This window comes from Loxodonta africana, chromosome 23 (assembly GCF_030014295.1).
Source record: "Loxodonta africana isolate mLoxAfr1 chromosome 23, mLoxAfr1.hap2, whole genome shotgun sequence".
Lineage (NCBI taxonomy): Eukaryota > Metazoa > Chordata > Mammalia > Proboscidea > Elephantidae > Loxodonta > Loxodonta africana.
Genome location: NC_087364.1, coordinates 59,471,287 through 59,497,821, shown reverse-complemented (window position 1 = coordinate 59,497,821; position 26,535 = coordinate 59,471,287). Strand labels below are relative to the sequence as shown.

Below are 26,535 nucleotides of genomic sequence, written 5' to 3'. Positions count from 1 at the left end.
GTTTAAAACTTTCTTGTCTACCTTGCTGGTAAAGCCATTGTAGGGAAATGGTAAACAGATAATACTACTTTATGTTTGTATAGCAATTAACAGCTTTCAAAGTAATCGGAGCGAAAGGCAGTGGTGGTTCAGTGGTAAAATTCTTGACTTCTACAGACCTGGTTTGGATTCCGGGCCAACGCACCTCACTGTAGTCGCCACCTGTCTATCAGGGAAGCTGAGTATTGCTACGACGACGAGCAGATTTCAGTGGTGCTTCCAGACTAAGATGGACTACAAAGAAAGGCCCCATGATCTACTTCCAAAAACCAGCAGATGAAAACCCTGTGTATCACCATGGTCTGATCCACAACCAATCATGACATTGGACTGGGCAGCATTTTGTTTCGTTGTACATGGGGTCACCACGATTCAAGGGCCAACTCTTTGGCAGCTAACAACAACAACGAGTACTCTTAGAGATACTTCACTTAATTCTCACACATACGAGTCAGTCAAACATGGCAACTTTTATTCCCATTTCACAGGAATGAAATTCAAGGTCATGAAAGTAACCACATAAGAAAATTAGGACCTAAATTTTCTAACTTCCAGTTTAAAACCCTTTCCAATTCATCACACTAACTTTCACCTGGATCATTTACAATACTGTATAATTGGGGTCTGAATAACAGCTATAGTCAAATGAAGAAAAAAAAGGACAATAAAAAGAGTAAAACAGATAAAACAGGACAAGTTTCACATGTACTTTGTATTTAAGAAGGGGGTTTAGTACACAGACACTTAATTTTTTAAGAATTTAATCAAACAGAATGCTTGAGAGGTTATGAGGAAATGGAGAACCAAGCACTTTATGTGCAAGTTATCTGTGGGTGTGTGGGCAGTACTTTTTTCTTGCCATAAACTTCTGTTTGAGTCACTGTGGCAAATTGTAACTTCTTTTAGAGAGGAAAAATCCTGCTTGCAGCTCTGCCCTTGGGAAATGGTTTCACAATGCTTACCATACTTTATAAATAAATAGAGTTGAAGAAAAAGATTCCCTTTAGATAGAAATGGCAATTTCTAAGACTCGAGACTTTCCAGAAACAAACAGAGTTCAGCTGCATGGTTAAACATACTTCTTCACTCACATAAAGAATCTGAAAAAGGCCTCTTATTTTGGCAAGAAGAAAGAAGAGCCTTAAGAACAGTAATGATACCCTTTCAAATAAAAAGACAAGTGAATAACAGGAAGGGGTAGACGTGGGCATAAAGCCTTGGCAATGGTGGGCTTGGCCATGGCCTGAATGCATAACATTTTCCCAAGTCTAGTTTATTAGAGAGTAAACAAAGCATTTGGATAAAAATGGATGAAATCACAGACTTCTAGGATTCTCCTCAGCATTAGTAAAACATATTTTTTCCCTTCAAACTTTTTCTCCGTTAAAAAAAAGATAGTAATATGCTACTGTAACTCAAACAGAAGAACTAAGTCAGGAAAAAAAATAATAACCTCCCCAAACTTACACACACACGTGCACTACTTTTGAATCAATATGACAAAGCCAATTCCTTCCAACTCTTTATTACCCAAAGGTCTGTATCACCCAAAAATTTGGTGCCAGAATTTAAAATGAGGTATAAGTTCTATCTACATGATCTACTATAATGTTTGTTTTTCCTGTGTGTGAAAACCTCTTGCATTATTTAAACTTTAATATTTACCTGCACTTCTGAATTGGAGTCAACAGGCTGTAATGAAAACCAAGTTTCTTTACCACTATGGTTACACAAGTCTTCTTTTTTGATGGCTACTTTTCCTGCAGGAAATAAGTAAAACAATATGAGAAAACATACTGTTTAATCCTAAAACTCATCTGCACTATTATATACGATACTTTGTAAAAATATTATTAAATGATTTGTACCTAATGATATAAAAGAAAAATCCACTTTTATAAAGTATTTTTCTGTATTCTAAAGAATGAAAAAGTGCTTCAATTCCCTTTGCCTCTTGGCAGACACTCCTCTGGTCATTTTGAATCAGGAGACTAGATAAAAACTCAGTTGTATTTACAGAAAACTGCAGTTTTATTATTTACTCAGATTCGCGTTTTTGCCTAGAGTTCAGCCAATGTAAAAAGTAATCACGAGGGCAATGCAAACTTATCCTACCAATTCTTAACATCACAGAATAATCATATGTTCTGGTAAATTGTGAGCAGACGTATCTACATTTAATAAGTGTTTATAAATTTCAATTAAGAGAAAAGGAAAAATAATATGATATATCATTAAATACACCGAATACTGATTTGAAAATTGAGATTTAAGCAATTATTAAAAATTTTCTTTTACCAAAACAATGCAAACACCGAATGACTATGTTGCTTCAATACATAAAAAAATCAAACCAGTTCCCTAAAGAGTTTATACCTCAGAAAAAATACAACGCAATGAACAAAGTAGTATGAGAGGAAGATGCAAAAATGTTATTATAATGAAGTATTTGCCATGTTGCTGTACAAAGCATTTCCTTCCTCAATTCAAGTTTTAAGAAGTAGGCATAGTTTTGTATACGGCTGACAATTTATTCTGAGGCTGTACACAAAGCTTCAACGAAGGATATATTCTAAAGTCAAAAACAGTTCACTTCCTTTCATTTTATCAAGTAAGAATTTTCATTTTAAGTACCCTAATTATACTTCATATCCTTTCATCACTTATGACATATCTTGGTCTTTTAGTTCAACATCTGAAAACTGTGAAGAAATTTTTCTGTCAACATATGTTAGCTTCTGTCTATCAAATGGAAAGAAAGGCATGACACGAAAACAAGCACAGAAAAAGTGTATTTAAAAATTTATTCTGGAGTTAGTGGTGATGGTTGCAAACTTTGAGAACACGCTAAAAACCACTGCACTGTACACTTTAAAAGGGTAAATTTCAGGGCTTTGAATTGATTCTTCCCAGTTCAGTCATGGCCAAGGAAGTGACACTGGAACAGAGCCGAATTTTTAAAATTTGGGTGAACCGGAATGGAAGCCCTGCCAGAAACCTAATCTCCCTCTTAGAAAACAAGGACAGCATACCTGCTGCTTAGCAACCATATCTCTTGCCTACCAGATTCTGAGCAGAGTCGGAAACAGCTTCATGCCCAGCTCAAAGATGGAGGCTAATCATGCCGCTTTGAATGTCTGTTGCTCTCCACCATCCTGCCAATAATCCAATCTCATGCATCAAGCTCCTCAAAGGGCTCACTATGCCTCTTTCCAGTGTCTCCCACTCTAGGGCTTTGACCCATAATTTTTCCCATTCCAGTTACCGTTCGGAGCACCCAAATTGTAAACATTCGGTTCTCTTCCAGTCTCACTTCACTGGCCATGACTAAACTGGTTCAAAGCCCTGGTAAATTTTAAGGTATGTGAATTACATTTTGATAAAGCTGTTATTTTTTTTCAAATTAACCATATCAAATATTTTGATAAGCTTATCTTCCCATTCATCACCTGGAAAACTAACTACATGTGTAAAGTTAAGGAAAATATTAAAATATATAGCTATATTTTCATTGTAGAGTAACAACTATATTAATAAACTCAAAGGAAAATTACTTAAAATTCATCAATTATATCTATTAACACATTAAGTTTAAACATGTAAAAGTTTATGATTAATAAAACTGCCCCTCAAAAAAAGAAAAAATATTTCCGATTTTCTTTTAAATAGATAAAATCTAACGTGAAGGCCGAAATCTTCGGCTGAATACATATGGAAGCATTTATAATCCATCCAGATCTTGTCATGGCACGAGGAAATGAATATACTTAAGTTCTTTTTTTGTTGAATTTAAGCTAAAAATCATGGGAAAATAGAATTTCTTCAGTAGTGAAGATACAGATTAAAATCCAACACAGACTTCAGACACCGACTGGAACTCCCGAATATTCTTGATACTGCTGAAGGAGTTCAGGTTAAGAGATAAATCATACAAACCTCTTGATATCTTTTACTTACAGATTGTATCAAATTCCTGGCTTAGGATACAAAACTATGGCAAAGTACTCAATACTGTGTGCCATAAATGATTATGATTACAGGTAGTTCCCAGGATACGAACATCCAACTTACAGAAGAATGGACTGTCATAAAGCCTAATGTATTAAAAATTTGAGTTAAATACCGTGGTTCATAATAATGAACTCACGCACTACTCTGTGACTCATGAAGGCACTGGAAGTGTTTAAGTGTTTTATACACAAAGAAAGGTAAAATACATACTATATATTAAGACAAACACTTGGCTAACTGACACTAAGTAAGAATTGTATGTCCCTCTTCCAACTTACCTACAAATTTGACTTAAAGACTTAGGAACGAATCTTGTTCCTAACCCGGGGACTGCCTGTATCACAATTCTATCAAGTCAAGTGGTTCCCTTTACCAATGATTCCATATGAGATAAAAATAAAATGTTGAGGCAATATATAATGGTTTGGTACTTATTTTTTTAAATAATATATGTACATACAAAAACAGTTATATACCCTATTTTTACATAAACAACGCTTGCCTTATATGTTTGCCAACCACGTCCTCCCCCCACAAGGTATTTTCATAAGTGTCACTATGCTCATTTTTTTACAGCAATATGTAAAAAAAAAATTGGCATACTAGCACCTACAAAAATACCTCTCAGGGGGAGGGCACAGTTGGCAAACAAACAGAAGGCACATGTTATCTGTGTAAAAACATGATACATCCTATAGCTGAAGTTCTTACCTTTGGGAACCACCCACCACACTTGAAGAACCACTGTATCTCTGTGTCTTTTGTAACTTTTCCCCAGAAAAATGCACAGGTAGTATCTGGCACACAATTTTAATAGAGTTCACTCACCATCCAGAAATTCACTGGTAGACTTCTGGTGAAGACCCCTATTCTACAATGACCAGGAATTTTAGTTTTATTCATAATTTATAAGTATGCATGTAAACATACAACTATCACTAACACAAGCTCCCAGCTTAAAAACAGGGCTTTTTTAAAAAGTTTATTTCGAAGTTTATTGGTTTAATTGATGCATTCATTCATTCAACAAATAACTACAACGGCACTGTGTTTTAAGTAGTGATTTGATTTCCAGGCTCCCCCAGCTAAAGTCTATTTAATCAGTAACAATACTAAAATACTAGAGTAGGAATCTACCCATCCTACTTACAACCCCCAACTCAGATCACTGGAAATACATCTTCTCTGTCACAGGTGCCCTTCCAAAAGAGAATCCTCTCTTTGCCTCACAGGTAAAAAGAAATTCCTTAAGCCAAGTGCCCTCTTTCTCCTATTTCATATCTCCTATATCCATGTAACTCATATCACTGAAGAGTTAAATGGTTCTTGTCCTCTGAGAGAGGAACCTTTCTCTCACTAGCTGCATATATTAGCGACTTGTAAGTGGAGAAAAACCTGGTATTTTATTGTCAGTTCTTATTCTTAACAGGAAATTCTGGTGGTGTAGCAGTTAAGAGTTTGGCTGCTAACCAAAAGGTCAGCAGTTCAAATCCACCAGGTGCTCCTTGGAGACCCTACAAAGCAGTTCTACTCTGTCCTCTAGGATCGCTATGAGTCGGAATTGACTCGATGGTCTTGAGTTTGGTTTGGTGTTTTGGTTATATTCTTAAGTTCCTTTTTAAGATGCCAATTTCTGATACATAAAGATTTAGATGTATGAGACCAGTTGTCCTGATGAAGCAGAGAAGAGCACACGATCCTAAGGATCAGAGAAATTATTATGTAAGAATGACAGAGGAAAACAAAGAAGAATATTTGAGGTCATTATGTATTCAGATACCCTCAACATGTCAGTTTATTTGGCAATATAACATACAAAAAAGAAATATGTTATCAGACCTTAGAGACACATTCTTGCTGCTGTTAGGTTCGGTTGAGTTAATTCTGACTTAGAGCATTACATGGCAGTGAACTGGACAAAATCAGATAAAGCTTAATTTTGGGGACTATGGGAGACTTGAGCATATTTCAAATCAGAAAGGAGAGATGGAGGACGAAATTCAGTACACTAAAAAAGGAGAGGATAATTCATGTTTTATATTAAAGACTTCTACTTATTAAAATATAAAGACACGATGCAAAGACCATGAGTGTGACACATATGCAAGCCAGTTTAGCTTTGTTCTAGTCCATCCTCAAAAACCATATCCCTGTCTCAATTATTTAATACATTAATTAGTCATCAGTGCAACTAGGGAGAAAAAGTATGACTGAATTAAAGCAAATAATTATTTCTACTAGAAAAACTTCAAAAACAGATATTCTTTGGGGGAGGGGATCAATAGTGTACCTATGTAAAAAAAAAAAAATCTGAGTCATTCAATAAATACTTATCATACACTTACTAAATGTGAAGCACTCTGTGAGTCAGTCCCAGCCCTCGTAAGTATCATGTTCAACTAGAGAATCTAGACATTAGACAGTAAACTGATGTACAAGCACCATGAGTACCACAAAAAGGGAACCAACTGCCAGGTGTTATGGAAACACATGACGTGGTAACTGGGGAATCAGCGAAGGCCTCCCTGAGGAAGCGTCACCTAAGCTGAGTATACCCCAGTAAAACCCAGTGCTGCCGAGTCGATTCCAACTCATAGCGACCATATATAAGCTGAGTATACATAAGTTGAGTACACAGATTAAAAATCAAACTGACAAATGAACAAGTCTAAAGAAATGGATTAGGAACGGTGAGCATGTATTATTCTGTATCTTTCTGTACTTTATACTTAGGAAAATAATGAATATAATAAACGCCAAAGTTGTGATTAAAGATAATTATGAAACAGTACATACCTATACGAAGGTCTCTTTGTAAAACACTCTTATCATACACGTAGAAAGACAAATACTGGAACGTTCTTGGAATCTCAAAGTAAAATTCTTCACTGAAAAATGGGCTAGAAAAAAAAGGGGAATGCTCGTTAAATTTAAACTTAACAGTATCCTCAGATGGTATCACTTTCAGCAAAATCAATTACAGACTAAAATGCCATAGAGAAAAGCTTCATAAGTCCAAGTCAATTCTCAACCAGTTTCAACTAAGTTCTTACAGAACAAGGTGAACTCTAAGAGACCCCCGGCTGTCAGAACGAGCTCTGAACAGAGATTTTCCTGAATCTTACAGACAGAAGACCCAGTAACTGACAGCAGACACGGTCCCCCAAAAAGCCAGCTGCCGTGTGTCGACTCCTACTCACGGCAACCTCACAAGTATCAGAGAACTGTGCTCCGGAAGGTTTTCAATGGCTGGTTTTTCAGAAGTAGATCATATGCCTTTCTCCCAAGGCACCTATGGGTGGACTCGAACGTTCAACCTTTTGGCTGGCAGCTGAGAGCGCTAACGGTTTTCACCACCTGGGGAACTACGGTAGACCTAAATGAGAGCTGAGGACAGTGTCATTCATACCATCATTGCCTCAAGGAATATGCTAAGCTGTCTCAATCATAATAATAAGTAACACCTAAAATGGGTAATTTATACAAAACGGTGCTTCAAAAAATTTTTTTAATCAACCTGATTGAGGTATAAATTGCATACCACAAAATTCAGTTTAAAGTATAGAGGTTGATGACTTTTGATAAATTTATAAACCTATGTAACCTCCACCTCAATCAAGATAGAGAACATCTCTATCTCCCCAGAAGGTTCCCCACGCCTCTCTGCAGTCACCCCTCCCCCACAAACCTGCTATAGGCAGCTGGTAATCTAATTTCCATAACTATATTCTAGAAGTTCATATAAACGGGATCATAGAGTATGTACTTGTGCCCAGCTCCTTTCACTCAGCTTAACGTCTGTGAGATTCTCCATGGTGTTGTGTGGATCAGTACTTGATTCCTGTTAATTACTGAATACTATTCTGTTGGCCGAATATGCCACAACCCATTTTACTGCTGTCATCTGAGTTGTTCCCAGCTTTTAGCTATGAAAACAAAGCTGCTATGAACATTTTTATACAAGGCTTTTTCTGGACACAGACTTTCATTTCTCTTGGGTAAGTGACTAAAATTGCTGAGTTAAAGGGCAGGTGAATGTTTAATCTGGTTGTACCACTTTGCACTCCTACCAGCAATGTGTGAGAGTTCCCGTTTCTCTCCATCCTTGTCAACTGTGTACTGACAATCTTTTTAATTTTAGCTATTCTAGTGAATGTGACATGATAAATTTACACATCTGTGTATCTTCACCCCAATCAAGATACAGAACATTTCTATCTCCCCCCAGAAAATTCCTTTGTGCCCCCCTCTGCACTCACCCCCTCTACACTGCCACAAGCAACTACTGATTCAATTTCTACCAGTATCGACTGTATTCTAGAATTTATAGTGATGGAAATGGTTTTAAACTGCATTTCCCAGATGACTAATAATGTTGAGTATCTTTTCATGTGCTTCTTGGCCATTTATAAATTTTCTGTTCAGGTCTTCTGTCCATATTTAAAATAGGCTATCTATCTTACTGAGTTTTAAGGGTTTGGTGTTTGTTTTTTTAAAAGAAATTCTGAATACAAGTCCTTTGTCAAAATATTTTCTTCCGTCTACAGCTTGTCTTTTCATTTTCTTGATGGTGTTTCTTAAGGAGCAGAAGGCTCTAATTTTGATAAAATCCAATGTATCAGTTTTCTTTATGACTAGTGCTCTTTGCATCCTCAGTAAGAGATCTCTGCCTGCCCCAAGGCTATGGTTTTCTATGAAACAGCTTATTTTTACAAGTTTAAGAATGGGACTTTGATCACATTTAAATTCTTGTATGAAGACATGAACCTCTGAAATCCTAGTATCTTTGTCAAGAGTATTTCATTCCTGAGAATGTTTAAAGAACAATAAGATACCTTTAAAATGTCACCATGAAGTGCAGTATGTTAAGAATGTCACAACTAAAAGAGAAGTTGCAATGTACAGTAAAATACTCTTAAAGAAATCATTTCTGACCTTGTCCAGAAAACAGCTGACTCACCTTTTTAGTTGTTATTATAACGCTTGATGAACTTTTGTCATTATCATTTCTCACTTTAGATGTAAACAAAATAAACTTTTTAAAGTTGGCCTGTCAAAGTAATTAGTCTTCTAATTAGTTTCAACATAGAAATCAATGCAAAAACAACTATTAGACCAAGACATGAAATGTATAGGTATTTTTTCCCTTGCATCAATTTATAAATAATTGTAAAATGGGGGAATTTCCTTTCTATATCACACATCCACATTTTCAAACATTATTTTAAAAACACATTCTAAAGCCAATAAAAACAACATAAGAATTATGAAGTTATCTGTAACACCGTATCATCACAATCTCAACAACCTAATTCATCCCCAAATCCAGGTGTCCACATCCTAAACTTACAAATTAATCACGTAATCTATCCATGCAAAGAAGACTTTTCAACAGGGTTGATAAGGAGCTATGACTAGATTTATAAAGTTTTTGAAACAGCACTCCACTATTACCACTGACCTATGATCATGCATATGACTCCTGAGGAGACTCCTGGTGTACAGAAGGGAAATCTGAGCTGTGTTGCTGTTACTCAGTTGGTTTATATACCACCTCAGACTGCTAAGAGGACCTGAGGTCAATGTTTGGGAGTTATCCCTATCTGATTCCTAGTCACCTGTTATGAAAACTCTATATTCAGATTACATATGAAAACTATTATATCCAGAACCCATAAAAGATCTGAACGGTATCTATCAACGTCCAGCTTAAGAGCTTATCACAATATCCAAAGGTATAGGAAACACTATAATGAAAGCAAGCTGGGCAAAGGTTTAAACTACAGATGCTTTCCCCCTATTCCGCAAGGAAAAATGCTAGGGGACACCCAAAATCCAAGCAGCTAGTCTAAACGTACTGAAATTAACTAAGGCAACCACCGCCAGTCTTAAAATATCCAATTTGCCAGGCATCTAGAAAAATAATTTCGATGTATTACTAAACCTAAAAATAATTTCCATGTATTATTAAAAAAAAAAAACAACTGGTTTCATTGTTTTGCCTAATATAAATCTCTGAAAACGGTATTAAAAAAAAAAAATTGATTAGCTTTAGCTACTCATTTACAAGACCAGATATTAGAAATTACAGTGCAAGTATTCAACTCACAGTTACTGGTTAGTTTCGTATATCACTCATTATTGTATGATATGGAATCAGTGTACATTAAGTAACAAATTGAGATTTTAGAAAGTTTCAGATCCCAATCACGGTTTTGCTTCTAACTTCCTTTATTACATACACAGATTATTCAGCCTTTTGGTGCCTCAGTTTCATCACTGGTAACATATATATAACACCAGAATTCTAACACTACAGAGACAGGTGATTTATGGCTAAGGATTGGAAAGGTATGAACTCTTTGGGTTACTGAAGTATTTTAAGATTTACACAATGCCCTTCCTATGAAGAATTCAACATACAACATTATAAAAATTAGAAATAAAGTCTAAAGAGGAAAAAAGGCAAACGTAAAGGAAAAAATATATGAAAAAGGACAAAAAAAAACAGACTCTAATAGCCTGAAATACAACTCACATACGTCATGGTACTCAATATTTCATCCACCACATACTCGTTCCAACAACTTCCTATGTCCCTGCTTTGATTCTTCATCTCTGAACAAGACTGCACCCTTCCAGCACAACTATGCACTAGAATCAAGTCCACAGACACTGTGTTACAAGGCCACAGTAGCATATTCAAATTTCACAAATCAGAATTTACCGGGACACTCTCCAAGTGCTACTACACTTTAAAAAGATGAGACATCTACCTAAGAGTTCATTCCTTGATAATGCATTTCTAAGCTAAGCGACTTGCATAAACTTTAAGAAGTAATTTATTCTTTAGAGAAACAAATATACTTTGAGGAGAGTTCAAGTGAATGGGCAAAACTTAGCCTAGAAAAACAGACTAAGGTATATGATAGGTGTTTTCAAAACCCTGAAAAGTGTCATGGGAAAAATGGACTAAATCTGTTCTCCAGAAATGCAGGGGGCTAGAACTAGAAACAATTAAGAGGAAACTATATTCTGAGGCAACGAAAAGCCACACGAAAACAAACACTGCATATGTTGTTCTCATGGCTGTATGCATAAATAGCACCTAGCATGTCCTTGGAGCCCTGGTGGTGCAATGGTTAAGAGCTACCGTGAGCTACAGCCGCTAACCAAAAGGCTGGCAGTTTGAATTCACCAGCCATTCCTTGGAAATTCTATTGGGCAGTTCTACTCTGTCCTGTAGGGTCACTATGAGCCGGAATTGACTTGATGGCAATGGACTTGGTTTTTTGGTTTAGCACGTTCTTGACATATAACAGGTTCTCATTTTCATAAACGTTAATCAACTGAATGTGAAAATGTTCTAAGAGTCAATAGTTCAAGGCCCAAATAGGCTGCTCAGGAGGCAATGACCTCTTTGGTCACTGGACACTATTAAGCAAATGCCAGACACTGTCAGACGGAACCAAGCATAAGGTGGTTAGACAAGCTCAGTGAACAATGAGGGTCCTTCAAACTCTGACCATCTGTAATTCTAAAAACAAATTCAGAATGTAAAAGAAAAGTGAAAGTTTCAGGTGAAGAAAGTCTTGATTATTACAATCTGAAAAAATGTATAAAATGTATCACAATCATTATATGTCTTACGAATACATAAGATAATTTACCAATTTTTCTACCAACCTTAAAGATTTTTCAACAACTTGGGTACGATAAACTTCTTCCTGGTCCAAATTTATGGTGCAGAAACAATCTCTCATTTTGTTGGGTCCAAGATAGGGCAATAAATTTTTTGCTTCACCTGTTGGTACAAAAATTCAAATTGATGTTAAGTATCACCCACTATTTCACAGTAAGCCTTTTATAGGATGAATTTAATCCAAACGAACATATTAACTGTGGTACAGGAAAAAAAGGTGATTAGATAAAGAAGATCATCAACTTGGTCTAAAAGAATATGGAACGATTGAAGGGAGGCAGGGCATCTGGGGTCATATTACATTGTTGTATCCCTGTCAGTATGAAAGGGCAAATCGACCCCACTTGTATTCTTCATCCCATCCTATCAGCGCCCCCTCAAGAACTTAGCTGGTCTAGTCAACTCTGGCTCATAGAAACCCCATGTAACAGGGCAGAACTGCCCCCACAGGGGGTCTCCTAGGCTGTACTTACGGAAGCAGATCGCCAGGTCCTTCTCCCGCGGAGCCGTTGGGTGAGGATGAACCACCAACCTTGCAGTTAGCGGCTGAGAACTTAACCATTGTGCCACCACGGCTCCTTTCAAGAACTTTACTCCTACTATTAATCCTTTCCTGTATCATCAGTTTTCCTCTTTAGTGATTATTTCCACCAGCACATTTTGGTATTTTCCAATTTTAAAAAGCAAACAAAAATCTCTCTTCACTCCACCTCCCACCTCCTGATACAGCTCCATTTCTAGACTTCTTTTCACAGCAAAACTTCTCCAAAAAATCGTTCTCATTGTCTCTACTTTTTCAGCTTCCATTCACTCTTTGACCCTTTCCATGCTTCTGAGTTAACCATGCAACTGAAACCACTCTGGCCAAGGTCACCAATGCTTTCTATATTGCCAAATCCAATGGTCATTTCTCTGTCCTCATTATACTTGACCTCACAGCATCATTTAACACAGTAAACATTAACATTCCTCCTTAAAATGCTCTCTCTTCTTTTGGGTCCCACAAAACATCATTTCTGTTCTTCCTTCTACATCACTGACCCTCTAACCCTCTTCTTCTCCTCCTTTACCTCTAAACACTGCCTGTCCCAGGGCTCAGTTCTAGACCGTTTTCTCTTCCTTCCCCAGGCAAAATCACCCAGATCTGCATCTACAGGCATGACCTTTTGTCCTCAACACTAAACGTGAATATTCAATTGCACCCTTGGGTAGATACCAGTTGCTGCTGAGTCGATTCTGACTCATAGAGGTCCTGTAGGACAGAGCTCCATGGGGTTTCCAAGGAGCAGCTGGTGCATTTAAACTGCCAACCTTTTGGTTACCAGCCAGGTCTTAACCGCTGCGCCACCAAGGCTCTCTATAGGTACCTCAAATTTAACATACCCCAGATACACTATCTGATTTCCTTCCCTAAAACATGCTCCTCTCCTGGTATTCCTCTCTTCAATAAATGCTACTACCACCCTCCTCTCTTTCTCACTATTCTCCCACCCAAATGCACACCTCCCCTCTCACCCTCACATCTAATTAATCAGAAAACCCAGCAGACTTCAAAATAAATCTCAAATCCAACCTTTTCACCTCACCTTCACTGTTATCACTCCTTTGGACAACCACGACAGTTTTCTAATTGGTGCCTCTGATTCCACTCTTGCCCCTCATAATTCATTCTCTATAAAACAGAGCAATCTTTTAAACATATTCTTCAAGCCAGTCACTCCCCTGCTCTGATACCATCCTATTTCACTTAGAATACAATCCCATCTCTGTACCATGATCTTCACAGCCCTCCTGAACCAGCACCGTCTACCTCTCTGACCTCTTCTCCTGCTCACCCCAGTATTCACCTTGTTCAGGCTATGGCCTCTGCCGGGAATGCTCTACCCCTGTTATCTTCCCATGGCTGCTCTTCCTTATCATTCAGGTCTCAGCTCAATTGTCACTTCCTCAGAGAAATCTTTCCTCACTATTCTACCTAAATAGATAATCCCGCTGCCATATTCTATTTCTCTGTTTTATTTTCTGAGCAGCATTTACGGCTATCTGAAACTGTTAATTTTTTACTTAAGAGTTTATTTTCTGGTTTCTCCATCCCTGAGGCTTGAGAACTTGTTAATTCCCAAAATCTAAAACAGTGAGTGTCATATAGTAGGCACTGAAGAAACATCTGTTGATCATACCATGCACAAAAACTAACTCAAAATGGATCAAAGACCTCAATAAACCCACTGCCGTCGAGTCGATTCTGACACATAGCAACCCTACAGGACCGAGTAGAACTGCCCAATAGAGTTTCCAAGGAGTGCGTGGCAGATTCGAACTACTGACCTCTTGGGTAGCACCCGTAGCACTTAACCACTACGCCACCAGGGTTTCCATTATATAAAATCTAGAACTATAAAGATCATGGAAAAAAAATAGGGACAATACTAGGAGCCCTAATACATGGCATAAACAGTACACAAAACATTGCTAACAGTGCACAAACACCGGAAGAGAAACTAGATAACTGGGAACTCCTAAAAATCAAACACCCATGCTCATTCAAAGACATCACCAAAAGAGTAAAAAGATTACCTACAGACTGGGAAAAAGTTCTTAGCTATGACATTCTGATCAGTGTCTGATCTCTAAAATCTACACGATACTGCAAAAACTCAACTACAAAAAGACAAATAACTCAAAAAATGGGCAAAGGCTATGAATAGGCACTTCACTAAAGAAGACATTCAGGTAGCTAACAGATACACGAGGAAATGCTCACTTTCATTAGCCATTAGAGAAATGCTAATCAAAACTACAATGAGATTCCATCTCACTCCAACAATGCTGACATTAATCCAAAAAACACAAAATAATAAATGTTGGAGAGGTTGTGGAAAGACCGGAACATTTATACACTGCTGGTGGGAATGTAAAATGGTACAACCACTTTGGAAATCAATCTGGAGCTTCCTTAAAAAGCTAGAAATAGAACTACCATACGATCCAGCAATCTCACTCCTCGGAATATATCCTAGAGAAATAAGAGCCTTTACACGAACAGACATATGCACACCCATGTTCACGACAGCACAACAGCAAAAGGATGGAAACCTATCATCGGATGAATGGATAAATTATGGTATATTCACACAATGGAATACTATGCATCGGTAAGAAACAATGATGAATCTGTGAAACATTTCATAACATGGAGGAATCTGGATAGCATTATGCTGAGTGAAATTAGTCTACTGCAAAAGGACAAATATTGTATGACACCTGTTATAAGAACTCAAGAAAGAGTTTAAACAGAAAGAAAATATTCTTTGATTGTTACGAAGAGTGGGGAGGGAGGGAGGGAGAGAGAGGGGTATTCACTAATTAGATAGAAAACAAGAAATAATTTTGGTGAAGGGAAAGACAATACACAATACAGGAGAGGTCAGCACAACTGGACTAAACCAAAAGCAAAGAACTTTCATGGATAAACCAAATACTTCAAAGGCCAGTGTAGCAAGGGTGGGGGTTTGGGGACCACGGTTTCAGGAAACATCTAGGTCAACTGGCACAGTAAAATCTATTAAGAAAACATTCTGCATCCCACTTTGGAGAGTGGCATCTGGGATCTTAAATGCTAGCAAACGGCCATCTAAGATGGATCAATTGGTCTCAGCCCACCTGAAGCAAAGGAGAATGAAGAACACCAAAGACACAAGGTAATTATGAACCCAAGAGACAGAAAGGGCTGCGTAAATCAAGACTACATCTACCTAAGGCCAGAAGAACTAGATGGTGTCCAGCTACATCTGATGACTGCCCTGACAGGGAACCCAACAGAGAACCCCTGAAGGAGCAGGAGAGTAGTGGGATGCAGACCTCAAATTCTCGTAAAAAGACCAGACTTAATGGTCTGACTGAGACTAGAAGGACCCTGGAGGTCGTAGTCCCCAGACCTTCTGTTAGCCCAAGACAGGAGCCATTCCCAAAGCCAACTCTTCAGACAGGGCTTGGACTGGACTATAAGATAGAAAATGATACTGGTGAGGAGTGAGCTTCCTGGATCAGGTAGACACATGAGACTATGTGGGCAGCTCCTGTCTGGAAGGGAGATAAGAAGGCAAAAGGGGACAGGAGCTGGCTGAATGAACACGGAAATACAGGGTGGAGAGAAGGAGTGTGCTATCTCATTAGGGGGAGAGCAACTAGGAGTACATAACCCACCACTGCCGTCGAGTCGATTCCGACTCATAGCGACCCTATAGGACAGAGTAGAACTGCGCTGTAGAGTTTCCAAGGAGCACCTGGCGTATTCGAACTGCCGACCTCTTGGTTAAGAGCCGTAGCACTTAACTACTACGCCACCAGGGTTTCCAGGAGTACATAGCAAGATATATATAAATTTTTGTATGAGGGACTGACTTATTTGTAAACTTTCACTTAAAGCACAATAAAAATTTTAAAACAAAAAGAAACATTTGTTGAAGGAATGACTATTAAAGAACCCAGATAGTCTAGTTTTGATATTCTTGCGAGATACTCATGGGCCAAAATGAAACAAGTGTGGGTGCTGAAATCAGACAAAAGAGTGTACTAAATTAGAAAAACAAGGTAGCTGGTATAAGGGAAAGAATACTGCCCTAAGAATCAGGAAACCAATTTCCTGTCTTACCTCTGCTACTGAGAGGCTAGATGACTTCAAACAAATCACATTAAAGCAGTCTATCATAAAAAAAAAAAAAAATTTTTTTTTTATCAGAAACTTAGGAAATATCAATGAAAAACTCAGTAAACAAAAAATTTTTAAAAATTAAAAAACCACTGGAAAGGTATCAATAAGATACTCATTAACTTTGCCTTTGGTAGATTAGAAAAGTTACTACTTAAACAGAATAACCAAATTTATGTTTATCTCAAGTCAGAATCAAAGAATCTAGCCTTTTTAAATGACTCGTTTCCTAATAGGAATACAGTATCTATCTGAAGCTGTATCTATCCATTCTCTTTTTCTTCCTCTTATCCAAAGCTCACCTATCTATTTGTGCTCTCTCTATCCCATTCTCTCTTACTCCCTCCACAAGTGAGCAATTCTATCTTCTTTACTTTCAACCTCTTTCTGTAACCATTTCCCTCTGTACAATACTGCAGGGATATTTACCAAAAGTCCAACTTGGTCATAATATAGGGCCGGCCTAGAACGTAGAAGAATTTGTGGAGTCAGGTCATAATAAACAAGCTCGCTATCTAATGAAACTCTGTGGAGCACTGGATCTACTCCTCAACATGTTCCTGTTTCATTCCCATAAATGCGGTTTGCGAAAACAATGCTGCATAAATGTGCACATTACCATGCCCCCCTCTCCGCCTCCTTTTTAAAAGGGAGACCATGAGGTCATTTTGTCTGCACAATCTAATGAACTTGCTATCATCAGGTATTTACTTAAATAAAAATGCAGGCTCTATGTAACATATAAAATGTACCCAACATGCACTATTTACAGGCATCATAACCTGTACCCTTTGAATGTCCATCATTGACTAAAGTTCAAATGAACTACACTGAAAGTTTACTCATCTAATCAATGTCCACCTCACCAATCAATCATATAAATGTTGTTTAAATCAGCTATCAGGACTTTAAACTGTAACTCCAAATTACAGAAGTTTGACAGTAGTAATTAATTGGCACTTTATAAACAACATCATCAAAATTGAACACATCATGAGTGACATAATAAAAGTAAGGTTGAACCTATTATATCTCTAAGAAGATGGAGAACATTTTAAGAAGATGTACTTTAAGCTACACAAAAAGACAAAAGCAAGCAATGTTTTAAGATTCACTTGTCCCAAATGTGGTATTTGCCTAAGGTCTTACTAAAAAAGAAATCAAACCTGTTGCCGCCAAGTTGATGACCCTATAGGACAGAGCAGAACTGCCCCATAGGGTTTCCGAGGAGTGGGTGGTGGATTCAAGCTGCCAACCTTTTGGTGGTTGGCAGCCGAACTCTTAACCACTGCACCACCAGGGCTCCAAGGCCTCGTTAAACCAAACCAAACCCATTGTCATCAAGTTGATTCCAACTCATAGAGACTCTATGTGATACAGTAGACCTAGCTCTACTGAATTCTGGTATATAAACAAGCATGTGCACTGGGAGGGAAAAAGCCAAGCTTCTTGAAAATGTATTCTTTACTATCTGCCTCCAATCCTTCACCTCTTACTCACAGTCTGAACCTGCAATTTGGATTCTGATCCTACTTGACTGACTAGGGTCTTTAAGAACACTAATAATTTTGTTGTTAGGCGTCATCGAGTCAGTTCCGACTCATAGCAACCCTACATACAACAGAACAAAACACTGCCTGATCCTGCGCCATCCTCACAATCCTTGCGATGGTTTAGCCCACTGTTGCGACCACTTTATCAATCCATCTTGTTGAGGGCCTTCCTCTTTTTCGCTCACCCTCAATTTTACCAAGCATGATATCCTTCTCCAGGGACTGGTCTCTCCAGATAACATGTCCAAAGTACATGAGATGAGGTCTCAACATCCTCCCTTCTAAGGAGCATTCTGGCTGTACTTCTTCCAAAACAGATTTGTTCTTTCTTCTGGCAGTCCATGGTATATTCGATATTCTTTACCAGCACCATAATTCAAAGGTTATCAATTATCCTTCATTCTTCCTTATTCACTGTCCAGCTTTCATATGCATATGAGGCAACTTTGGGTCAGGCTCCTTAGTCCTCAAGGTGACATCTTTGTTTTTTAACATTTTAAAGTTCTTCTTCAAATAGCCCAGATTCTCAAATTATCTGCTCAGCATAACAGATGGAATAAGTGTGGTAAAAGGATACAATCCTGATGCACACCTTCTCTGACTTTGAACCACACAGTATCCGCTTGTTCTATTCAAATGACTGCCTCCTCACGACCACAATTAAGTGTTCTGAAATTCCCATTCTTTGCAATGTTTTCCATAATTTGTTATGATCCACACAGTGGAATGCCTTTGCATAGTCGATAAAACACAGGTAAATGTCTTTCTGGTATTCCTTGCTTTCAGCCAAAATCCAGCTGACATCAGCAATGACATCCCTTGTTCCACACCCTCTTCTGAATCTGGCTTGAATTTCTGGCAGTTCCCTGTCGATGTGCTGCTGCAACCCTTCTTGAATTACATTCAACAAAATTTTACCTGCATGTAATATTAATGATAAAACCAAAAAAACCAAACCCAGTGCCAGCGAGTTGATTCCGACTCATATTAACGATACTGTTCAATAATTCCTTCATTCTGTTGGATCAGCTTTCTTCAGAACGGGCGTGAACATGTCTTCCAAATTTCCTGGCATAGATGAGTGAGTGCTTCCAGTGTTGCATCCATTTGTTGAAACATCTCAACCGGTATTCCGTCAATTCCTGGAGCCTTGTTTTTTCCCAATGCCTTCGGTGCAGCTTGGACTTCTTCCTTCAGTACCACTGGTTCTTGACCATATGCTACCTGCTGATGGCTGAATGGTGGCCACTTCTTTTTGGTATAGTGACTCTCTGTATTCCTTCTATCTTCTTTGATGCTTCCTACATTGTTCAGTTTTTTGCTCAAAGAATCCTTCAATATTGCAACTCAAGACTTGAATTTTTTCTTCGATTCTTTCAGCTTAAGGAATGTCGAGCGTGTTCTTCCCTTTTGGCTTCCAATCTCCAGGTATTGCACGTTTCATTATAATACTTTGTTTCCTCAAGCTGTCCTTTGAAATCTTCTGTTCAGATCTATTACTTCATCATTTCTTCTGTTCACATTAGCTTAGCTACTCTAAGTTCAAGTCTAAGGTCTCTTCTGACAACCATTTTGGGCTTGTTTTTTCTTTTCTGCCTTTTTAATGCCCTTTCACTTTCTTCATGTATGATGTCCTTGACGTCATCCCACAACTCATCTGGTCTTCGGTCATTAGTGTTCAATGCGTCAAATCTATTCTTAAGATAGTGTCTAAACTCAGGTGGGATATACGCAAGGTCATACTTTGGCTCTCACGGACTTGTTTTAATTTTCTTCAGCTTCAACTCGAACTTGCATAGGAGCAATTGATGGTCTGTTTCACAATTAGCTCCTGGCCTTGTTCTGACTGATGATATTGAGCTTTTTTCCATTGTCTCTTTCCACAGATGTAGACAATTTGATTCCTGTGTATTCCATCCAGTGAGGTCCACATGTACCGTTTATGTTGTTGAAAAAAAGGTACGTGCAATTATTACGTTGTTGGTCTTGCAGAATTCTATCGTGAGATCTCCTGCATTGTTTCTATCACCAAGGTCATATTTTCCAACTACCAACCCTTCTTCTTCGTTTCTTTCACGTTCCAATTATCAGTAATTAACAATGGATCTTGACTGCGTATTTGATCAATTTCAGACTGCAGAATTTGGTAAAAAAATCTTCAATTTCTTCATCTTTGGCATTTGTGGTTGGTATGTAAATTTGAAGAATAGTTATTAACTGGTCTTTCTTGCAGGCATATTATCCTGTTACTGGCAGTGCTATATTCCAGGACTGATCTATCAATTTGTTGTACTGTGATGACTTGAGTGTTGCTGTGATGCTGGAAGCTATGTTATCAGTATTTCAAATACCAGTTGGGTCACCCATGGTGGACAGGTTTCAGCAGAGCTTTCAGACTAAGACAGACTGGCAAGAAGGACCTGGTGATCTACTTCTGAAAACACTGGCCAGTGGAAACCTTACAGATAGCAGTAGAACACTGTCTGATATTGTGCTGGGAGATGAACCCCTCGAATTGGAAGGCACTCAAAATACAAGTGGGGAAGAGATACCTCCTCAAAGTAAAGTTGACCTTAATGACACAGATGGGAGTAAAACTTTCAGGACCTTCATTTGCTGATGTGGCATGACTCAAAATGAGAATAAACAGCTATAAACATCCATAAATAACTAGAACGTGTAATGCACAAAGTACGAATCTAGGAAAATTGGAAATTGTCAAAAATGAAATGGAAGGCTTGAAGATAGATATCCTAAGCATCAGTGAGCTGAAATGGGCTGGTATTGGCCATTTTGAATCAGACAATCATATGGTCTATATGCCAGGAATGACAAATTGAAGAGGATGGCATTGCACTCATTATCAAAAAGAACATTTCAATATCTAATAGCACTCATTATCAAAAAGAACATTTCAGTATCTAATAATCTTAACAGCTACCAAATCAAATAACTTTTAGTTCCCACCTTTCAAATCTTTCCTCAGTTTAGGTAACCCATTCTAATGTTTTTTTCTTTTACTTTCTCTTTCAGGCTTTTCATCATTAAATCCAAACCCATTGCCGTTGAGTCGGTTCCAACTCATAGCAACCCTACAGGACCGAGTAGAACTGCTCCATTGTGTTTCCAAAGTTGTAATCTTTGAGAGAGCAGACTGCCGTATCTTTCTCCCATTCACACACTAAATGTGAGGAAACTTTTAGCATCCACAGACCACTAAAATCATCATATACGTGGAGTACCAATTTTAAATATTTCTTAAGATGTGTTATCAAGAAACAATAAAACATATTACAAATTAATATTTCTAACAGCTTCTCAAATTGTTTGATGGTATTTTTTAAACATTTTTCCAGGTATCCATAGCCCATCTGATGATGGCTAGCGTCCAGAGAATTAAGTTCTATATCTGCGGTAGGTATGTTAGACTGGTGTTCAATATCCATGGCAACCTCCTTTCGTGTATGTCTTCCTGTACTGGGAAGAATAGAAAACTAAAAGCTACATCTCCCATACTCTCTCGCAGCTACAGCTGTAGCTGCAACCCTAGCAGTTCCACTAAGCAGATGCAATCACAGAAATTTGGAAGGCCGAAGAGAGGGGAGGTTGTGTTTGAGGCTGCTTCTACTGCAAGCACTGTCATGGAAATATCCACACTTTCTGCAGCAGCATTTGTAGAAGTTCTAGTATCCTGTCACAGTTTTCCTATCACGAGGAACAGCACAGGCATCCACCCTATCAGTACAGGTTATGGCTGGAGTGGGTTGGGTCTGAAGCCAGCAGCAGTGACAACAGATTACTAATCAAGGCAGCTGCCGGAAGACGGCTGTTTCCTAATAGTAAAAAGATTCCTAATCCTGGCAGAGGTGGCACGGTTCTTAGACATGCAAAAAGTTGCAGCTTCTCAATTCTGCAGGCACTTTTCTGAGCCTAAAAGAGGTGGTAACTCTTTTGGTAGCCCAGCTGCATTGGTTTTTGAATGTCATTTCTGAAAATTCAACTTAGAATCTGTTTCTTCAGTCTTCCCAACAATTCTAAAAAGCCACTTAAGATCCTTTATTAAATCTCTTTCTGTTTAAAGTAGCTAGAGTTGATTCTGTAACCTAACTCTGATCAGTTTCTTCTCTTACCCTGTACTTCTAACCATTAGATAATCCTATCTACATTATTGGTCATCAGAGTTTGGTAGATTTGTCTGTCAGATGTGGTTATCTGGATCAAATATGAACTCAGACATTATGAAGCAATTTCTCACTGAAAGCTACTTAGCTACTTTAATTGCTCCATCAGATAGTGAGTTGAATAGCATAACAAACTCAAAATGTGAGAGACTGAATGTCCCAGTTTGGGAAATGGTGACAAATGGATCTTAATTCTCTATACAGTTGTATGTATCTTGGAAAACATTTCATCAGTTACCACCGTCGCATTTGGATGTGGTTTTTAAAATATTCTCTCTCTCTCTCTCTATATATATATAAATAATATCACATTTTCATGAATTTGGGAGTACCAAATTCTCAACATTCAAACCAGGTGCACTATTCTGGGTATCTCTATTTTATCCTTAAATTTATAAATAATATCTTGACCCTAAAGTAATAACATTAAAGTATTCAAGACACTCAATATGTTGCCGAGATACGTACCACACTTGAGCAAGCCAGCCAAAATAATGGAAATTACTTTTACTTACATCTGAATTAAAGTTAGGAATGTTTTTAGCTTATCCCTCATTTCAAAAGTTCTGTGCCAGCCAGCGTACTGCAATATGCGAAGGCAGATATTTGTCCTACAAAGGCAGATATGTCGCCCTTACTGCCCATAGTGTAGGTTTGATGGTATTACACCTGTCACTATTTCCTTCCACAATGAATCAAGATCAAGGGGTACGTTATTGATGACAAACTGTTCCTTATGAAAAAGGAAGCTGCCATTCAGGTACAACGTCTCTTATTCTGTAACAACTAAATTCCTGGTTGGTAACTCCTTAAGTACTTTTCTAATCTATATCATGTCTTATAACAAAATCATAAAACAAATTAAAAAACAAACTAGAGAATCAATTTTCAGAGATGAACAGAATAATCCTCCATCAGGCATTTCTTCTGCCTCACAAATGTACTGCAAGTATGCCAAGAACACCTTCACATTACACATATCAGTGGTTTTATCCAACCATAAAATGTGACAGTAATTGTTTCTCCACATCATAAAAAACCCAATGCCATAGAGTCAAATTCCAACTCACAGTGACCTTACAGGACACAGTAGAACTGCCCCATAGGTTTCCAAGGCTGTAAATCTTTATGAGGACAGACTGCCGCATCTTTTTCCCGCGGACCAGCTGGTGAGTTCGAACCACCAACCTTTGGTTAGCAGCCAAGCACTTAACCACGGCACCACCACGGTTCCGTCCACATCATATATACCTTAAACAAATCTGTGTTTAGCTTTGATTCCTGCTAGTCCATTCTTCACACTGTTGCCAGTTACCTTTCTAATACATAAATATTGTGTCTGTGTGTATGTATGTCTACACTGTGTGTGTGTATACGTGTGTACATATACGTCTACACTGTGTGTGTGATGAGCATGCACACATGCATCTGTATAACATCACTTATTCAAGAGGCTTCAACAGCTCCCAACTACCCAGCACTGCCCACCTTGCAGGATAAGCTGTAAAACTCCTTAGTCTGCATCTGACTCCACTACACGTTTGGCCTAATATACTTGGCCTTTACCCCCACAAATTATGCTCCAGTGGTACTTTATTTTGATTCCTTGAAGACACTGTGTATTCTCATGCCTCTATACAGTTGCAATGCTATTTTCTTTGTAGACAATGCTCTCACCTGCTAAAGGCTCTGCTTAAAGGATCTTTGTAAAGTCTTCCCCCATTTCTTTGGTAGTCGTGTCCTTTCCTCTATGTTCCTATTGTACCTTATATGTACTACTATAGTGATCATACTGTACTGCACTTGTTACATTTCATTTAACAAATATTTATTAAGTGCTTACAACCAACATGCCAGGCACTGTTCTAAATCCTGGAGATACAACACTGAACCAAAAAAGTCTCTGCCCACAGGGAGCTGTTATATAATCTACAGACAGGAGAGAGAGACATCGTAAATTCTTAAACAAGTAAGTATGTAGTATTTATCACCATGGAAGGAACAAATATTTATTGTGATGGAAGAAAACAAAGTAGGGTACAAGAGTTAGGGAGTGCCAGGCCCAGAGGGTAGAGGAGAGGGTGAAGAGCAATGTTATTTTATATAGGGAATCAGGAAAGGCCTTTCTGGTAAGATATTTGAGCAGATACCTAAAGGAAGTCAATGAGGGACAGAACGGAGCAGATGGCTGGGCAAAGAGAGAGGCAGGTGGAGAGACTAAAATGTGCAAATGCGTTGAGATAAGACAGTAGGGCATACAAGGAAGCCAGGATGGCTGCCAAACAATAAGCAAGGTGGGAAGAGGAAGGAAATTGTAAGTGATGAGGTGGGGGTGGGAAGGAGGCAAGTTAAATAGGGTCTTGGAAGCCACTGGAAAATTTCACACTTTTCTAAGTGAGACAGGAAGCTACTGGAAGATTTTGAGCAGAAGCACGGCATGATCTAACTTATGTTTTCAAACAATAGCTCTGCAGGGTGGAAGAGGTAGCAGCAGCAAAGTAAACAGGAGACTACTGTAATAATTCTGATGAGAGTAACCTGGACCTGGGTGGCAGTCACAGGCATGTGAGAAGTGGTCCATTTGGCATATATCTTAAATATCGAGCCAACAGGATTTACTGACATTTTGGATGTGTGGTCTGAGAGAAAGACAGTGATCAAGGATGACTCCTAAGAGTTTTGCCCTGAGTAGCTAGATAAACGGGGATATCATTTCCAGGAGTAGGCGCCTCACTGGGGAGGAGGATCAAGAGTTTGTATCAGGCATACAATAGTGCAAAACAGACAAAACTATATGTTCTCATTGAGCTACTACAGATGGAGAGATAGACAACAAAGATGTCATTGTTGTGTGCCATTAGTCAATTACGACTCATAGTGACCCCATGTGACAGAGTAGAAATGCCCCACAGGGTTTCTAGGCTGTAATCCTTATGGGAGCCAATAGCCAGGTCTTTTCTCCTGTGAAGCCACTGATAGGTTCGAACCACCAACCTTTAGGGTTAGCAACCAAGTGCTTAACCACTGCACCACCAGGGTTTCTTAGACAATAAAGATAAATAAGGAAAAATACATGGTATGTTAGATCCTGCTAAGCAAGAATGGGTGCTACATGAAATGGTGAAGGGAGGGATGGTTAAGAAAGGCTTCACTGAGAAGGTAACTTCTGCATAAATACCTGCAGGAAGAAGGGAGATCTGCAACGCTTCTATAGAAAACAGTAGCTTTCAGCCATTGGCAAAAAGTAAGCAACTTAAACGAAGAAAATAAACACCATCGGGAGTAAAGATGATAGGAAAACTTAGATTCACAGAAATGAAAAGATGGCCAAGTCTCTGTGTACGAGATCAATGATTCCAAGCAAATATCACCGGAGAGTAAATCCAGATCCTAGTATATAAATTTTACCTAGGACCGGAATTCCAAATATCAGTCTACTGCACAGAGATTTCGGCGTGTATGTTTCAGTCCACGCATGTGAGTACGCACATATGTATACGGGGGTAAAGTATTATGTGCATGCACTTTTAACTGTAGGTTTGTTTATATGTTTCTGTGTGTCCTACTGGCATAGGTTAAAAAAAAAAAAAAAAAAAGGTAAGTATTTATTAAGTTCTTGGATATTCCAAGACAGTGCTAAATATTTTTTCAAATATCTCATTTGATTGGTATTTTTTTCTTTTTTAATTTGCTGCCAACGTCTAGAAACTGAGAGAGCTAAGAATAAATAAATCTGTATTTCTAGTTTCTCTTTAATAGTCAAAGAGCTGGCAACGCTGTTCTGAGTAGGAACGGTAGACAGACACACCCTTACTATAGCACGCAACCCCCACAGGCTTACTTCGTTACGCCTCGTCTCTGTAGATATTTGAGTTTGCAATCCTTAACTAATCTTCTAGGTCTCCCACAGCTCCAAAATTCTGAGAGACAATACTTCAAATTTAAAAAGCGCAGGGTAACACTGATTTCTAGTGTTTTTACATTTGCTACCTATTTCCAGTTTAAACTGATGAACATTACAAGAACTGGGTATACATATAAGTAGAGAGACTTTGGTACATCTATACTAAATAAATTATTTATCAAAAAAACCCCTATGAAAATATACTTTACTGAGTATCTCTACTTCTTATGTTACAGCCAATATTTAACTGAACACAGTGTGCCAGGCAGTGTAACAGGTCAATCAATCAGTTCACAACTACCCTATCAAACTGGAAAAACGATTCCCAATTCATAGAAGAGGAAGCTGAGGTTAAGTGAATACTAGAAAGTAGCAGAAAACCTTGCATTCAGCATGCCAAATTATCAGTCCATTTAGAATCAATTTCTATATAC

At 38.2% G+C, this 26,535-nt stretch overlaps 1 protein-coding gene across 7 annotated transcripts in view; it reads right to left on the bottom strand.

The window, feature by feature from the left end:
* RASA2 (RAS p21 protein activator 2) overlaps positions 1-26,535 on the bottom strand; it is a 113,673-nt gene that overhangs the window by 77,664 nt on the left and 9,474 nt on the right. For 6 of the 7 annotated variants that reach the window (XM_064275524.1, XM_064275528.1, XM_064275525.1 and 3 more), the window contains exons 2-4: positions 11,737-11,854; positions 6,847-6,950; positions 1,705-1,799 (exon numbers count right to left, since the gene is read on the bottom strand). In XM_064275524.1, coding sequence (XP_064131594.1) covers positions 1,705-1,799; positions 6,847-6,950; positions 11,737-11,854 — 317 coding nt within the window. Of the gene's footprint in view, positions 1-1,704; positions 1,800-6,846; positions 6,951-11,736; positions 11,855-13,338; positions 15,061-26,535 lie in introns of those variants that run through there. The other variant, XM_023555477.2, reaches the window with a different exon arrangement.